We start from the raw sequence: 16,509 nt of genomic DNA, 5'->3' as shown, positions 1-16,509 counted from the left end.
CGCGCAAGAAAACGAGGGGGAGGGGGAGCCTGGCCAGCACGAGCGCGTCTGCAGTGTCCACCCCGTGGCTTGCTCAGTCCCGGGCTGACGACCCCATTCACCAATCGGCTCCCGGTTGGAGTGCCACCGCAGCGACACCGCAGCGACAGTTGCCAGCGTCGCCTGCCTTGCTTGCCATGCCCCATGGTCCTGGGCAGACTCTATCACGACAAGGCCACAGCGGCATCTCTATTTATCGCAGATACGACATGCACGGGCAGCTCGCTCGGCCCGTCGCTCGTGTTGACAAGTGCCGGAACCAGGGCTGCCTCTTTCGTTGCTTGGCTCCTTCTCCATCACAGCGATATCAATGAGCGTCGACGAGCGGCGAGGCCACCTCGGGGTTGAGTGCAGTGCTTGGTCCATGGGTCGACGATGACGATGACGATGACGGCGATGCCCCGGCGGCCGGACCACTGCTCGACGAGGCTTCGTTCGGGAGGCCGGCATCTCCAAGCCGGGCCGAGGACGTGGTGGCTGTCGCCGAGACATCCGGGGATGTTTCTGGAGCGGTCGCGGGCTGCGGCGGATACTGCTGCTCGGTAGGCTGCGGCACGGGCAGATTCAGATTCCCCAGCAGCGGATTCAGGTGAGGATCGCGGTGGTCGCGGGTCAGCTCCGCCATGATGATCTTGACAAAGGCCGGCGCCCGGAGGTAGTGCGGTCGCAGTGGCGGATCCGAGACAACCAGCTGGCCGTTCGGGGCCAGGTTCGGATAGACATCGTCCAGAAAATAGTAGATGTGCCCGATGACCAGGCCAAGCAGGTCGCCCCAGGGCCACACATTGTGCAGTGTGATCGAGAGGCCCAGCATAACCCACGGCAAATACGGCGCATTGAAGTTGAAGCCGAAAATGCCCATGCGTGCGTATGGGTTGCGCCGGGACCAAACATACACGAGGACGAAGGATAGCGGTGACGAGAGGAACGGAATGGACTTGCCGAATCCCATCAAGGGATGGATGATCTGGTTGGCGTGAGAGACAGAGTCGTCAGCAACAGATGCCAGTAACAGATGCCAGACAGGGCGAGGGCAGTCTCCAACCGAAACGCAGTCAATGTCTGCGATTCAACAAGCATCCGAGCCATGCACTGCGCGGCGTTTGTCCAGGAGTCTATAGCGCCGCTGCGCTGTGTGCTTGCTGGCTGTGTCATCGAGGCCAAGCGATAGATCACTCACAATCAAGCACACCGCCACGAGGAACAGCATCCAAAAATAGTCCGCGGTTCTGCCCCGGAACGAGCCTTCTTCCAGCATGCGCGAGTATCTCGTCCTGTTGTGGCGGCGATGGCATGGTGAATGCATGAGAGGAGGAGTCCCAGGGAGGATCGGGTGAAGGCGCCGAGAGGGAGTATCAAAGTCAGATCGAAATCGAGCGCTATTCTGGAGCTGCAAGGCCAGCTGTAGTCAGGCCAACGACTCATGGACACAGGGTGCTGAGAGAATTCAAGTCCTCGGATGCGGCCATCGCATAATTCACACAATACGTACAGGAAGAACATGTGGAAGAAAAAGTCGACGGAGAATTCGCCAACAAACAGAAAGCTGGTGATGAGGCGCCAGTACTGGCGGGCCGTCATGTTCCACCCGTCCGGAGCAGAGCGACAGAGGGTCGAAATGCATCCAGGCAGCGATAGAGGACTTTAGTAGCTGCACAAGATAAGGCTGCTGCGGCAGCGAACGATGTGCCTGGTGCGGGACGCAGTTGGGCAAAGGACGCCAAGCCGGCGCGATTCTGCAGGCTACTGAGACGATGCACAGCTCGGCATCGAGGACCCACCTCTCGGTCCCGGTAGATGTGTTCCCAATGGAAATAGAGCCATAGCGGCGATACCAGTTTGAGCAGGCAGGCCGCGGTGGTCATAATGACCATCGTAAGGTATGTGCGGGTGATGATGGGCACCTCATAGTACCACTCCTCCAATACCATGGGCATTTTTGCGATGAGGAGAGTGACGTGTGGAGTGATGGAGGAGGGATGGAGAGAAAAAGGACAAAACTTGCAGTGCAGTCTCTGGTGGATGGACTGGAGGACGGGACAAGGGTCGCTGAGAGGGCGAGGCCTGGCGATATCCGAAGCGACGGCGAGTGTGCGATCCAGGGAGACGCAGCTTGTTGTCGGACACGGACCGAGACGGGTTCAGACAGTTCAGACGAGTTCAAATTAGTTCAGACGATCCCAATGGCGATGAGATCAAGCAGCGGCGGATTCAGTTACGGGAAAGACCGAAGGCGACACCAAAGGCGACACCGAAGGCGAGGTTGGATGGGTCTGGGCGGCGAGCAGAGAGACGCGCGAGGAGCCACTCGCTGCACGTCTCGGCGGCTCTCGGTTGCTCTCGGCGAGAGACATGCGCGACACGTGACGGAGGAAATGACGTGGTGCGAAGCGAGAGGGCAGGGGCCATGTCGATCCTGGCCGTGTCACTCGTTCATGCACCCATGCGCATAGTATCGGATGCAACGTGCTGTGTGCTTCATTGAAGAGGGCTGGTTTGGAAAGCGAGAATCCATGAATCCACAATATTCCAAAAAGAGATAAGGGGGGGGGGAGGAAAAGCGAAAAACGACAGCAACAAAGAACACGGAGAAGAGCAGGGGCAAGAGCAGGAACAAAGAAAGGAAAAGAAAGCGCAACATCGACAAGTGACGGGGGCGACGAAAGAGGACCGAGGATCGATCAAAGTCGGGCTGAGCCAGACCGAGCCAGACTGGCGAAACATGGAAGGCGCCAGGATCAACGAGATGGAGAACATAAGCCCAGCAATGCACAGTCACAAGCAGATTAGAGAGGCATCGCGGTTTGTTGGAGAGTGCGGAGCGAGACGAAGAAGAAAAAAGGAAAGCCAGAGACGGGTGATGGATGGCAGACGAGGTCAATGAAGACGGAGGGAAGGTTGGTCAAGGGTGGAGGGTCGATGGGACCATCGATCATGGCCGAAGCGAATCGAGGAGGCGTCCATGTTGGATGCAAAAGTATCTCCGAGATGACAAGCCACGATCGAGCGAGATTGCAAGCGACGCGGCTCAATGCGGCCGAGCGGATTGCGGATGTGACGACGGCAACGTCACTGAAACGAGGGGGGGGGGAGCAAACGATGCAGAAAAAACGGACAGAGATGGGGGGGGGAGAGACTGGGATGAGATTGAAGGGGGAAAATGCAACTGAATGCGGTTGTATGCACAGACAGAGACGAAGAAGGGGAGAGGACGAGACGACTCTGGCGGCTCCGTGTTATGACCTTGGAGGATTTGCAAAGACACAAAGGGAGGAAGATGAAGCAAAACACACTCGGCCGCAGCCTCTCCTTCAGAGTATCACACAGGGACGCTTTTTGGGGGTGATGTTTGTCAGGGCTGCTCGGCAGGCATGATCGAATGCTTCGTTGACGCCCTCCCTTGTCTTTGCCGAGGTTTCGACGTATCGGTAGAGCTGCAGTCTCTGGGCCACGGCAAAGCCCTGCCGATGGCGCCGACAGAACACCAAATCGGATGGGTGTTGGTTCATGTCAATGGACAGCCAGTCGGGCCGAGTCGATCCGCGTGCGAATGATGCAGCCATTGACCGAGCGAGTCGAGACCGACAATCGAATGCGATTCCAAATGAATTGGCGGGGCGTCCGGTGGATTGGTGCAGCGAGTCGTTCAGCATGTATCGAGCGCGGATATTGGAGCCCGGGCGATGTTGTTCCGTAACACAACGAGTTGGGGAAGGGAGTGGATAGTATACGAAATTGGCGGTGAGTGTTTGATCTTGCATCTCGCATCTCGCATCTCTACACTCCGGTGATCCTGCAGCTCGGTATCCAGCGATCCCACATCCCAATGTCCCAGTGATCGCAGTGATCGCAGTGATTGCACAGCTCAATGTCCAGTACATCTGCTGCAGCACAGCACAGTCTGGACTCGCTGTCCGACTGAAAAGCAATCTGTTGGAGGTATTGGCCGATTCCCTTCTCCGACCCAAATGACAGCTGGCCGACGGTCGCCAGGGACCCCTGTCACTCGGGCGCGACACAGTGCATCTCCCCTCCGCGAGGAAGACGAGCAGCTGGATCTGATTTTACCTGCTGGGCGGTGACCGGCTCCAGTCCGATGGCCCGAAGCGAGGCGATGGTATCGGGGTCGGTCCGCAAGTCCTTTTTGCATCCAACCAGAACAATCGGTACATTGGGGCAGTACTTTCGGACCTCGGGGTACCACTGCGAAGGACAATCGACTTGGTTAGCGACTGGTGACCGTCGATCGATGCCGCCGATCGGACACATTCTCACAGTGTGCAAGGATTGGTGAGGTGGCTTGTTGTCGTGACGTCCAGGAGCCAGACGCAGCAGCTCAGGTACATGTCAACAAACAAATAGAGGCAAGACGAAGGCCGTAACAAGAGCTGGAAAAGCCCCCTGGGCTCGCCATGCCATGACAAGCATGCAATGGCCCAATGCTTGTCATGGAGAAAGCCGCCAGCGAGCATATGGGCACTCATCCATGGGATTGGACTCGATGTCGCAATCCGCCGAGATGCCTGGGCGACAGGGGGGGGGAGGCGGCGCAGCCAGCCAGCCAGCACAGATCCCCATGGCAACGCTGTTTCGGCAATGAGCTCAGCAATCACAATCCACCCTCCCCCTTTCTCCAGACAGATGGGCGGCTGGAGCGCCATCGCCGGCTCAAGGGATCGGGCGGCTGGAGGCTATCCCTGGCCAAGAGCAGGGCCAAGCCGGGCAGAAAAACGCCTGGGATGGCAGGGCAGACGACGAGGAGGGAGCGATAGGGGACAGGCGGGACATAAGATCCTTACTTGCAGCTCGACGTTTTCCAGCGAGTCGGGCGAGTCGACCGAGAAGCAGATGAAAATGACATGGGAATCGGGATAGGAGAGGGGTCGCAGGCGGTCATAGTCCTCTTGTCCGGCCGTATCCCAGAGAGCCAGCTCTACAGTGTGGCCGTTGACGATGATGTCGGCGACGTAGTTGTCAAAGACGGTGGGGATGTGGTCCTGAGGAAAATCCTTGTTGGAGAAGACGATGAGGAGCGAGGTCTTGCCGCAGGCACCGTCGCCGACGACGACCAGTTTTCGTCGGATGAAGGTTTTCTGGGCCATGCTGGAGGGTGCTTGGGAGAGACGAGGCGAAGATGGAGATGCTGGGTCGACGCAGCCGATGAAGCAGAAGAACGGCGAGCAGGCCGGACAGGACGAGGCAAAAAAAGGACGGCGAGGAGCAAAGGCCACGAGCGGGGGGGAGGACAAGCCCTTGTGGCGCGCGGCAGACCAGCGGGGGAGAACAGTGGGAGAACAACGGGAGGACAAGGCCTTGGCGGGGGGTGCACTGTTACTGTTGCTGTTTGGGGTTGTTTGCTGTTGTTTGCTGTTTTGGGGTTGTTTGGGCTGTTGCATTTGCTATCGCTGCAGCGCCATCCGTCGCCCTTGCTTGCTCGCTGCAGCGCGTCTCGAACCGTCGCACACATCGCTAGAAAAGGCTGCGTGTGCATACAGCCGACGCGCTCTCGCAAGGCCAGTCCCGCGCACACAGGGACAGCTGCAACAGCGCACAAGCGCTGTCGGGCAGGCACACGCAGCAGCAGCAACACGACCACACGCGACAACACACGCGACAGCACACAGGGCAGCGCCAGCACAAGCGACTGTCGCTGTATCCCGCCTGTGCTGTCTCGCCACTGGGCCCCATTCGTCCGCTCCTTGCCAGGCACAGGCGCGCTGCTGTCTCGGTGTGACTGTGTCGCATGTCCGCTCCCGCGGCAGGCCAATCGCCGCAGGGCGCACACCGCCCCTGAGCGCAGCACAGGCACCTCATGCACCGCCACACGCTGGCTCGAGCCGGACCGAGCCGGACCGAGCCGGCCGTTCCCGGATGGATCCAGCCGCCTTCCGCGAGATCTCGAAAGCGTCGCTCCCGCTTGTCTCTGTTTTTGATCATCGTTGCCCAAGACCAGATCGGCCCCAGTCTTGTCCCTGATCGGCCTGGCCTCGACCCCGCTGCGGCCGTCAACACCCACGCACACGCTCGGGCTCACCGCATCGACATCCTCCCTCCTCTTCCTCCTGCGTCACCGTCCCTCTCTCCGATCGCCCGCCATGTCAAATAAACTCAACTACGACCTGCTCTCGGCCGCATCGTCCTTCCTCAACGCCGTCAAGGACCGGGAGCTGGACCTGCGAGCTTACAAGATTTCCAAAATCGAGAATCTGTCCATCACCAAGGTAGGCTGCGCTCGTTGCTGTCGCGGCCGTCTCGCGTTCGTCATTGGACCGACATCGAGTCTTGGTCGCCGATTCGACCGTTCGCCACGCGGAGATGATCCCGTTCGATCGTCGACCACGTCTTGCCCACACCAGCGACAGCAGAGCAGTCGAAAGCGCCACATCCAGCCTCTCTGTTCAAGGATCGCCACATGCTCCCTTTCGCCTGGCCGCCAAGCCGACATGGAGATCGAACCGCACATCCAACACGACCTCCGAAACGACCCACCCTGAAACCACCCTCTGAAACACAGACTCCACGAGATGCCCTCGCTCTCTCAACGAGGCGCCATGGCACAATGTCAACTGCGTGAGAATGCCAGGCTTGATGTGGCTGCTCAGCTGACTCCTCGACTCCCCTCTCGCCGACTTGCAGGACCAGAACGATACGATCGATCTCTCCGACAACGACCTCCGAAAAATCGAAAACATCCCGTACATGACCCGCCTAAAGAGCCTGTTTCTGTCCAACAACCGCATCTCGCGCATCGACTTGGACGTTCCCAAGAACTTGCCCAACGTCCATACCCTCATCCTGACCAACAACCAGCTCCAGGAGCTCGGCGATCTCGATCCCCTGGCGGACTTTGCCCATCTCGAGACACTCTCTTTGATCGACAACCCCGTCGCTCTGAAAAAGTACTATCGCCTCTATTTGATCCACAAGTGCAAGGCTCTGCGAATCCTGGACTTTCAGCGTATCAAGGATGTGGCAAGTATCGCCCGGCGAGCTGCAAACAGGGCAGCAGCCACTCGTAATCATCAAGCCCTTGACTGACTCGGTATCCTACTGCTGCTGCCCATCCCGTCCCATCCCATCGCATCCCATCCCATCCACACAGGAACGCGCCGAGGCCCGTCGTGTCTTTGGCGGCGCGGACGGATCCCGGCTCCTGAACAGCATATCCACAAAGTCGACCTTTGAGCCTGGGCAGCTTGAGAAGAAGGACCTCAAGGCCTACCAGGGCCCCACTCCCGAGGAGGCCCAAAAGATCCGCGAGTCCATCAAAAACGCCTCGACCTTGGACGAGATCAACCGACTGGAGCGGCTGCTGCGGGGCGGCGTTGTGCCCGAATCCAACATGGATGTTGACGAGGAGCAGGAGCAGGAAGCGTAATAGACTAGGATTTCAGAACGGAGCAGAACAAGGCCATCGCATAACAATGGCCAAGAAGCACCAAGGGCTGGCACTTGACTGCGTATATGTGGCACTCCCTGGCCCGCTGTGAGGTACCCTGGTGGATGCACTGGTCGGCGCCATTGAGGAGCCGGTATCGCTTCTTTGGCACTTTGGTCGAGGGCATTGGTGGGCGTACTATTGTCTACGCGGGAGGACTGCCACCACCTGAACCTGAACTCACAGACGCCAGTCGATCGATATGCCTTCTGCAATTGTGGGGGCGACGTGGCAGCTGTCATGGACCGGAGGTCGCAGCCCGGGAAACATCGGCGCGGGTCACCATCGACCGGCCTTCCCTTTCCTCTCCCTCCCACCAGACCCGAGACGATCGCTTTTTTTTTCCGGCCACGGGCCAGCGTTCAGGGTTCAAGGCGGTGCGGACACGATGCGATGCGGCTCGGGTACGACCGGTCATCTCTCCGGGATGCAGGACAGGGCGACCCAGACTCGAGCTTGGAACCAGCCAGGCCACGAAGCACGAGTTGCGGACGAGTTATGGACAAACCTTCTGAGGGGGGGGGCTGGGAGATGGGAGGCAGGGTGCCAGCGGCTCATCCGGCCTCTGGCCGTTTCCTGTTGCCCCGGGCACATGCATCGGCGGTGTTGGGCTGCGGCACGGGCTGCGACGCAGGGCGGATGGACGACGGCGGGAGGCATGCCGCAGACGGCCAAGACGCAAGGGGTTTGTGCGACAAGGGTCTGGCTTGCCGCTCGGCTTTGCGCTTTCCCCTTCCCCTGCCGGGCCTTGCTCCTGCCTGGCCCTTGCTCCTGCCGCCGCTGGCAACTGGTGTGGTGGGGGACTTTTATGGATGTACTCGCGGCTGTTGCTCAACCGATGCACTCGCTTGCAGTCATGGCGCACATGTTTCTTTCTTCTGTCCCCCATCGGCCGTATCTTTCCTTCCTGACCCACCTCCGCTGCTGCTAGTCCATCCTTGCTCTCTCTCTCTCTCCCGATCTATAAAACTCGCCGCCTCCCTCTCTCCGTCCTTGCAACCGCATCCTTGCAACCGCATCCTTCACCCCCTCCCTTCTCTTCTGATCAACAGCCACAGCTACTTTGTTCCCAAGCCCTCAGCCTCCCGCTCCTCAACACTATTCACCATGTCTTCTACCAACTCATCTCCCAGCATCAAAAAGTCCCTTGGTCTGCTCCCGCTCCTGGTTATTGCCCAGGCTCCAGCGAGCTGCGTTGCTCTCCCCCTCCGTTCCGACGTTGTCGAGGACTCGGCAGCCTCGCTGAGCTCTGGCGACAGCGCCAACGTCTTCCACAACCCCCGCTCCTTCAACGAGCCTCTCCTGGCCCGATCTGCCGAGGATCTCTACGACGACGAGGTCGAGCGTGCCATTCGCTTGCGCAAGCGAGTCGACAGCTTCCTTGAATGTGCCCTCGGCAAGCGCGGTGGTAAGTGCTCCATGATAGCTTGTCCTCGCTGGCAGGGCGCGGCCCCCATGAGATGGTGATCAGATCGGATCAGATCGGATCAGATCGGATCGTGGTGCATTTGGGCAATTCATTGAGTGGACATCTCCAGTGCGTCTCAGCGCCACTTTGTTTGAGTCCAAGCTCATCTCTATTCGATTTTATGTGATCCAGATTGCTCGGGTCTCCGCAAGCGCGATCCAGGCCTTATCCAAAGCATCGCTGCTATTGCTGCTCCTACTTCTGCTGCTGCTCCTACTTCTGCTGCTGCTCCTACTTCTGCTGCTGCTGCTCCGTCCTCGGCGGTCCAGAGCCCCGTTGTTATCCAATCCACCACCACCCAGGCCTCCGTCGCCACCTCCCAGGCTCCTGTTCAGGCTCCTGCTCCTGCCACTACTCAAGCTGCTGCCCCCACAACCGCCGCCGCCGTTGCAGCTGCAATCGCTCCGACCTCCAGTGCTGCTGCTGCCGCTGCTGCCCTGCCCACGGCCGCTGCCAACCCTTGCTCGGGAGTCTCCAAGGACCCAGGTGTCATCACCGCCGCCGACATGGCCGCCATCGCCAACATTCTCAACGATCCCAGCATCAGCTACACCGACAGCCAGGCAATTGCCTTTGAGAACTGCCTTGTCACCAGCTCGGCGGACTGCTGCCGCCAGTCGGCCAAGTGCTCTATCATGTAGACGGCACTTGCATCGTCGCGCCAGAGCTGGTCTCGGGAGACATCCTCGGATCCCATTGCTCCCTCCCCTATCCATACTTCGAGAGCACAGCGCCCTCCCCACCCCCCATGGGCCTCTATTTCGGCTGCGCTGCGGACGACTCTACTGCCCTTCGTTCATTCATTCGTTCAATCATTCATACTTGCATGGCAGCTCAAGATCTTCACCAATTCATTCGCATCCCGTTCATTTCCTGCATTCCCATCCTTTCCACCCATTCTCTGGCATTCTGAACAATGGCTAGGCACCTCACTGCACTGCAATGCACTGCTTCGTGTATGCTGCCTGCTTCAATGTACCTTCATTGACTTATCGACTCGTTGATTCATTGGCTCGCTTCTGTACCGCCTCTCTGCGTTCATGACTATTCTCCGACCTGGCATCGGCACTTCTTTCCATGATTGCGTTCTTCATCTGTAAGCCTCCCCCACATCCACTACCGTCGTCCCCCCCCCGCTGCATTTCAAGAGCATCTCTGCTCTTTCATCATCATATGGGATGCACTTTGCAAATACAATATTGGTTCCTCACCAGTGGACTTGGACCATGATCCATCGTGACGATCCCTCTCTCTCGGTATATAAAATGGCAGGCACCAGCCCATCTCGAGAATAACTGCCCGACAACCGAGCTGTGCTTATCGGCAGACACCGGAGGGTCTCGGGGACGATGGCTCCATGCAATCGGATCTTCACGACCTTGGAGCGGAAACTGAGAGGAGCCTATCTCGAGCCACACGGGCCCCACGAGCCATATTCACTCCCGAGCCGACTCCGAATCGATACGCAGACGGGCGGAGCGCTTTTCAGTCCGATCGGAACCGCAGCAAATGTTGGCGACATCATGGAAGGGTGTTTGCTCGTTCGTCGATGGCTTGCAGCGGCAATGTCGCTCTCGACCGCAATCCTCTCCTTGGCCATCTGCCGGCCACTCTCTTCCGCTGGTATCCGCTGTCGCCGTTGCCGGTGCGGCGTTTCGGCACCGTCCTCGGCGGAAGAGGAAAGAGATGTCTCCCGACGGCGCCGATGCGACCACACTTTGCAGCCCGGGCCCCCCCCCGCCTTCCGACAAGAACGAGGTGCTTTGGTCTTGCCTCTTTCTCCTTCGACCAGCCTCGTTTCCGGATGCTCCTGTGGGAAAACAGACATTTGGCCTTTGCCGAGTGGGTGGGGCCCCCGTTTCTCCGTCGTCCGTATTGGTCGCCGTTTCCGTCTCCGACGGCGGCTCTTTCTACCGTGTATTTAAATCGCATCGGGGCAGCCCCGCTTTCCCCCCGCTGCGTTTGCTCGTTGTCTTTTCTCATCGTTCCGGAACTCACCTGCTCCTGGTCGAGAGACATTCCCGTCGACTTCTCAAGCAAACTCCTTGCGCGTCTCGTTATTGCCAAAGCTTGCGCACCATCGACATCACACAAGCGATATCACTCAAGCGATATCACACAACACGCCATGCTCCAGCGACCGACTCCATCGCATGTGCTCCTCAGCCTGCTGTCCATCATTTTGATGCTCCTCTCGGGCGCCCAGCTCTCGACGCAGGCCGCCGTTCCCGCGCTCACAGCAACGGATCCTGTTCCCTCTGGCGCAGACACATGGTTTGAGTGGATTCACAGCCCAATCCCCTCAGTCACTGCATCTACCGCCTCGCTCGATCCCACCAGCAGCATCGCCCCTTTGCCGGCTGCAACTTCAACGGAAACAGCGCTCGCAACAACCAATACCACAGTCACACCCAATGCCACAGCCACACCCAACGCAACGGTCGCATCGACAGTCAATGCCACAGCATCGTCCAACGCAGTTGTCAGCCCCACCAACACACTGACACGCCCTCCTCCTGCCCAGTCCTCGTCGAGTCCAGACCAGACCATCGTCTGCATCAAGCCCGCCAGACCTGCAAACTGCCCGACCGAGGCTAGCCAGGGCGGCCTGAGCCAGAACGACATTGACGAGATGCAGAACCTGGATCTGACCACCATGTCGCTCTGCCAGATTGCCGTGTTCCAGGACTGCATGGCGAGCACTTATACCGTGGCTTGCTGTGTCTCCTGGATCCAAGAGCTGCAGAACTAAGTGCACTGCCGACTGGCTGTTGGGTCCGCACTTGGACCTTGCCGCCCACGGTTGTCCCAGCGTTGTGGTTCATTCCGAGATTCCCGCTTGTTGTTGTTTCCTCTGGTTGTACTTTGCCCCAACCTTCAGTCATGCCCCCCCCTTTTCAATTCCTGCCTGCTGTTAGTGCGTCCCTCCCCCCCCCTCAGTCTTCGCTTGACCATTCGTGTCAAATACGATACATTTCGCTCGATCCGCCCAATCGGTGTGCCGTAACTACTTCTGCACGTGACGCCTCTGCCGAACTGGTTCAACTGCATTTTGGTTGATCCGCTGTGTCTTTTCGGATCCTCGGGGCGCAGAAAAAATGAGGTTGCTCTCTCTCTCTCCCTCTCCCTCTCCGTGCGTTGCCGGATCATCTCTGCCCAAGTCTGCGATTCGACGCCCGGGGCTGCCCGACTGTTTCTCATCTGCAGACACAGTCTCTGTTCGTCCACCGGCCCATCTATTCGTCCATCTGCCCGACTGTCCCGTCTGTTTGACAGCGGCCCATCGTCCAGGTCCATCCAGGTCCATCCAGGTCCATCCAGTCCAGGTCCATCGAGCCCAGTCCAGTCCCTCAAGACCCATCTCCAGCCATGAGCGTCACTCACTCACACCACTCCTGCCAGTGCTCGGTCGTCAACCACCCAAGCTGTCCGTTCAACTTTCTCATCACCGACTGTCCCTCCAACGATACCATAGACTCGTACCGCCTCCTCTTTGAGGAAAACAGCGTCACGGATCTCATCCGACTGTGCTCGCCCGATGCCTACGATCCCACTGCCCTCAGCTCTGGTCTTGGCATCAACGTCTGGGACAATCTGGCTTTTGAAGACGGTGGGTGATGGATCCGTTCATGGGATGAAATCCCTCATTGCCCTGGCCCCCTTCTCGTCTCCACCAACATCGTTCGGCCGGCATCACTGCCCGGTCAATGACAGCGCAGCCAGCATGTCTGCAGCTCTGCGGATGGCCCCGCTCTTGACCCTGCAGAGCCAACGAGCTGCTGACCCACATTCTCACTTTCCCTTCCCTCCCCCTCTCCGTTCTCCATTCTCCGGCCGTCCGATATCCGCCGACCACCGTGCACATCGAATCGTCAAAGGCTCGGCCCCATCCGACAAGATCGTTGCCGACTACCGCGAGCTGCTGGCCCAAATCGAATCTCGCCCGGACCGGCCGACGGGCCAGAAGCCCACCATCGCCGTTCACTGCGTCAGCGGCGTCGGCCGAGCACCCGTCCTGGTCGCCTGTGCCCTCATCGATGCTGGCCTCGAGCGTGAGGACGCCATCGAGTTTGTCCGGGGGCGACGACGAGGCTCCTTCAACAAGATTCAGCTGCGCTGGCTCCTCGATGCCAAGGGCTTCAAGAAAAAGCCCTCACAGCGCACCTCGATCCTGAAGCGCATGTTCGGCAAGAAGACATAGGGCAGGAGGGGGGGATGGGAAGTTGCCGGGCTTTGGCTTGTGCTCTGAGCTTTCCCTTTCCCTTTCCGCCGACTCTCAACTTTCTCGACCGTCTCTATTTTTTGCTTGTCGAGTCGCTGCGATCAGTATCTCCTGGACATATGAGTGCTGGTGCATCTGCGGCGGCAACGGACCGATTCCTTCCCTCCTCCGATCGTCGATTGTCACCCAGAACCTTGGGGCTGGCATGCCCCCGTCGCTCTTCTTGCCATAGCGCATCCTCCTCTTCTGTTTTGTGGCGGCATCTTCCTCCTCCGCCGCTCGCCTTGTTTCTGTCCTGCCAGGGTCCTCCAGAAGCCCACGTCTGCCTTCCGCCATCGCTTGTTCTCGCCGCTCTTTTCAATCTCGCATGTGTAGGTAGAAGCAATATATGAACCAAGTGAAACACTCCAGGCGGTAGAAGTGAACGCGAGTCATGGATGTGAGGGGAGTGATGGATATGGAGGGAGTGATGAATATGAATATGAATGAGGAAGGATTAGCCAAGGGTGATTAGAGGATAGTAACGAAGAGAATCGAATCGCCAGATGGGCGGGATCTGCACTGTCCGGTCGCATAGGAGCATCGTCGCTGACAACCGGGCCTTCGGAGGCCCTCAGCGGCGACTAGTTGTCCCGATGCAAGGCCTCCCACGAGAGCGGGAACAGGAATGCCTGTGAGTCGCTGAACGGGACCGGCGGCATGGGAGTGTGCATCGGCGTGTTGGCCGGGGTCGAGCCCGGGAAGCTCGTCGACAACTGGAGCATGGGCTTGGCGGCGGTGGTGGTGGTTGAAGAAGCTGAGGATGAGATTCCCTCTCGTGAATGGTGCCGGCGACACTGGATCGATTTGGATGAGGCTGGTAGGGCCGATGGCGATGCTGCATTGGCTGATGGTCGCAGAGGCCCAGGTGTGCTGGTGCCGCCGCTGCTCATGCGGTCACTCGAGTCCATGGTGGTTCTCAGTTTGTTGCTTGCCGAGGGAAAGTCGGGTCTCACGCTCGAGTGCAGCAGGGCTTGGTGCGGGAGGCGAGACGGCATGCATGTCCGGATGGACTTTTTATATGGGCTCGCTGTTTCTCCCATGCAGCGGCCGCCAAGGAGACAGATTCTCCCAGGGAGAGAGGAAAGGAAGCTTGGTGCAGGGTGCAGGGTGCCGGATACCGGTTCTCACGAACGGCAGTCAAAGTGCCGCATCGGCATCCCCTCAGGGAGACAGGCCCTATTCTGTCGGTGCGGCGCTCGTCCATCGGAACCCCCGTTCGTCCTGCCCAGGTTGAGCTGCTCGTGGTCGGCAGTAGTCGTTGATTGCAACCCAAGTCTATTCATGTGATTGCCAACGAACTCGGTTCTGCGAGCAGTGCTCAGGACCTGGTTTCTGAGACTGGCATGGAACCACATTCTCGATCGATATCGGACGGAAGAAATGGCTTACAGTACTCCAGGAACGCTGGCCAGCCGCATCGATCGTAGTCACAGGACAAGGCTTTCACTGGACGGCCATTGAAGAGTATCCGCACCCAGCGACCATCGCCATCCTGCCACAGCTCGACAGCCACATTGGCGGCATAGCCTGGCCAGCGCTTGTCTGCCGCTTGCAGCAGATACAGCAGCGCCCCGATGGTAGTGTCGTGGCCGCTGTACAGGAACAGCCTCGGGGCTGAGAGCCGGGAAGTGCTGTGGGTGGCAGCTTGCATTCTGTCGAGCAGCTCCTTCAGCAGCGGGCCCACACGCAGCCTTGCTGCTTCGATTCGTGCTGGAGACCCGCCGCTTGTGTATTCGTATTGCATCCAGTTGCTGGCCAGGGCCATGACATGCTGGACGTGCGAGTCGGTGATGCACAGCGATGTGTTGGCTGGATGACACGGCCGGGGTTTGTCGTTGCAGCTGCGACACATGAGCATGTCAAAGTATCGCTCGAGGGGGATGCCCGATGCCGACAGGATCGCATCGAATTGCGAGGCCAGCTGCTTTGCGGGAGCGGCGTAGTAGTGATCATAGGGCGTACCCTTGCCCTTGAGCGTTTTCATGATCTCCTGTAGTCGCGGACAGCCGAGCTCGGACACGGTCAGCGAGTCGACTTGGACTGGCCTGATCTCAATTTCAACGGGGTGAAGCGGATCTGCACTGGGGAACATGGCCGAAGCCAGGAATTGTGCCGACTGGATTGTTCTCCTGTTTTGTGCATGCCGTTGGCCAGCCGGTGCGATTTGCGTGATACGGGCCGGAGGAATGGATGAGCGGATTGAGCGAGCCGCAAGGCGTTCCTCACTCCCCATGTGCACTGCCAGTCGAGGATTCCCACATTGATCCAACTCGTGCTGGACGACGATTCATGCTGAGCCAGCTTGGAATGCCCAGCAATGTGTCCAGTGAATTGCCCAGCAATGTGCCCAGTGAATTGCCCAGCAATGTGCTCGCCTCCCAGCTGCCGGTAGTAGCCCTCACCATACGTCCGTGCTTCGGATTGCAACATCCCCGATATCAGGCTTCTCGCCGTCGATCCAGAGGGAGTGCCCGTTCGGTGGATCGACATAGACGCTTTGTAGACCTCGGCCCAGTGCCCTCATCTGCTCGACGCCCTTGCGTGTGAGCTGGCCCGCATAGCAGTTTCCCTCCCAGAACATGCCGTTGCGGTAGTCTCGGGTGTCGCCTTGCCCCGGGTTGTGCATTCGGCGTGTGAAGCGAGGGATCCGGCCGGATTGGTCCTCATCACTGGTCTGGAGCAGCAGTGTCTCGACAATCCCGTCGCATTCGTTCCAGATGGGCTCGGGGTTGATGTTCCGAGAGGGTGCCCGGTCGCCATGGCGATGAAACACATGGACTTGAAGGAGCTTTGCCAAGGGACTCTGTTTGATCCAAAGAGCGAAGAACGAGCAGAAGCAGTGATGGTGAGCAGGGGAGACATATCGGTGTGGAGCCGTGCGCCAAGCGAGGTTGGAGAAGACGAGCGGCTGCTTGCTCATGCATCGGATTGCCTCGGGACTGCTGAGGCGTGGCCAATCGGCAAAGATCGGCACTGCTGCTCACCAGGGGGTGATACGTCTCATACGACGGATAGGAGGAGTTGCAGTAGTGTTCGTGCAGTGTCGTGACGGGGGCGGGTGTGATATCGACGATCAGGTGCTCGCCGCGATGGGGGGCAGATGCGAACGGCCACAGATCAAGCATTCCGGTGCTGTGCCAGAGCATGAGCACCGAAACAAGCCCGACCAGTGCGGACACAGCTGCGCCAGTCCTGTCGATCATGGCAGCCGATCGATGCGCAAGCCGAGTGAAGACTGAGCCGATCGGAGCAGCCGACGCACCAGGCACGGACGTGGCCAGAAACCGGGAAGGCGCAAAC

The 16,509-nt window shown here is 59.0% G+C and overlaps 6 protein-coding genes across 6 annotated transcripts; 3 read left to right on the top strand and 3 right to left on the bottom strand.

Annotated features, from left to right (window-relative positions):
* Window positions 1-201: 201 nt before the first annotated feature.
* Window positions 202-2,259, bottom strand: BJ171DRAFT_521582 (putative Derlin-2). Its single transcript, XM_053112495.1, has 4 exons — window positions 1,821-2,259; window positions 1,532-1,605; window positions 1,220-1,313; window positions 202-1,006 (listed from the first exon to the last, which is right to left on the bottom strand). The coding sequence occupies exons 1-4, from the start codon at window positions 1,974-1,976 to the stop codon at window positions 347-349; spliced, it is 984 nt and encodes a 327-aa protein (XP_052962879.1). The 5' UTR covers window positions 1,977-2,259; the 3' UTR covers window positions 202-346.
* A 1,091-nt stretch (window positions 2,260-3,350) lies between these two features.
* Window positions 3,351-5,141, bottom strand: BJ171DRAFT_428466 (uncharacterized protein; the record flags this gene model as incomplete). Its single annotated transcript, XM_053107855.1, has 3 exons — window positions 3,351-3,500; window positions 4,108-4,242; window positions 4,839-5,141. 3 exons carry the CDS (start codon window positions 5,139-5,141, stop codon window positions 3,351-3,353), a joined length of 588 nt encoding a protein of 195 aa, XP_052962878.1.
* An 823-nt stretch (window positions 5,142-5,964) lies between these two features.
* BJ171DRAFT_521577 (leucine-rich repeat-domain-containing protein) lies at window positions 5,965-7,439 on the top strand. Its single transcript, XM_053112494.1, has 3 exons — window positions 5,965-6,260; window positions 6,676-7,011; window positions 7,142-7,439. Exons 1-3 carry the CDS (start codon window positions 6,135-6,137, stop codon window positions 7,415-7,417), a joined length of 738 nt encoding a protein of 245 aa, XP_052962877.1. The 5' UTR covers window positions 5,965-6,134; the 3' UTR covers window positions 7,418-7,439.
* A 2,681-nt stretch (window positions 7,440-10,120) lies between these two features.
* Window positions 10,121-12,049, top strand: BJ171DRAFT_521574 (uncharacterized protein). Its single transcript, XM_053112493.1, has one exon. The coding sequence runs from the start codon at window positions 10,303-10,305 to the stop codon at window positions 11,695-11,697; it is 1,395 nt and encodes a 464-aa protein (XP_052962876.1). The 5' UTR covers window positions 10,121-10,302; the 3' UTR covers window positions 11,698-12,049.
* A 17-nt stretch (window positions 12,050-12,066) lies between these two features.
* On the top strand, window positions 12,067-13,577 carry BJ171DRAFT_521573 (protein-tyrosine phosphatase-like protein). Its single transcript, XM_053112492.1, has 2 exons — window positions 12,067-12,555; window positions 12,824-13,577. Exons 1-2 carry the CDS (start codon window positions 12,315-12,317, stop codon window positions 13,144-13,146), a joined length of 564 nt encoding a protein of 187 aa, XP_052962875.1. The 5' UTR covers window positions 12,067-12,314; the 3' UTR covers window positions 13,147-13,577.
* Window positions 13,578-14,471: 894 nt separating this feature from the next.
* Window positions 14,472-16,451, bottom strand: BJ171DRAFT_521571 (histidine phosphatase superfamily). The gene is made up of 3 exons (XM_053112491.1): window positions 16,194-16,451; window positions 15,612-16,012; window positions 14,472-15,338 (listed from the first exon to the last, which is right to left on the bottom strand). Exons 1-3 carry the CDS (start codon window positions 16,410-16,412, stop codon window positions 14,528-14,530), a joined length of 1,431 nt encoding a protein of 476 aa, XP_052962874.1. The 5' UTR covers window positions 16,413-16,451; the 3' UTR covers window positions 14,472-14,527.
* Between the last annotated feature and the right edge of the window lie 58 nt (window positions 16,452-16,509).

Source organism: Polychytrium aggregatum (genome assembly GCF_025602895.1).
Source record: "Polychytrium aggregatum strain JEL109 chromosome Unknown BJ171scaffold_47, whole genome shotgun sequence".
NCBI lineage: Eukaryota > Fungi > Chytridiomycota > Chytridiomycetes > Polychytriales > Polychytrium > Polychytrium aggregatum.
Note: the sequence above shows the minus strand (reverse complement) of the source record. Positions and strands in the feature narration are given on the sequence as shown.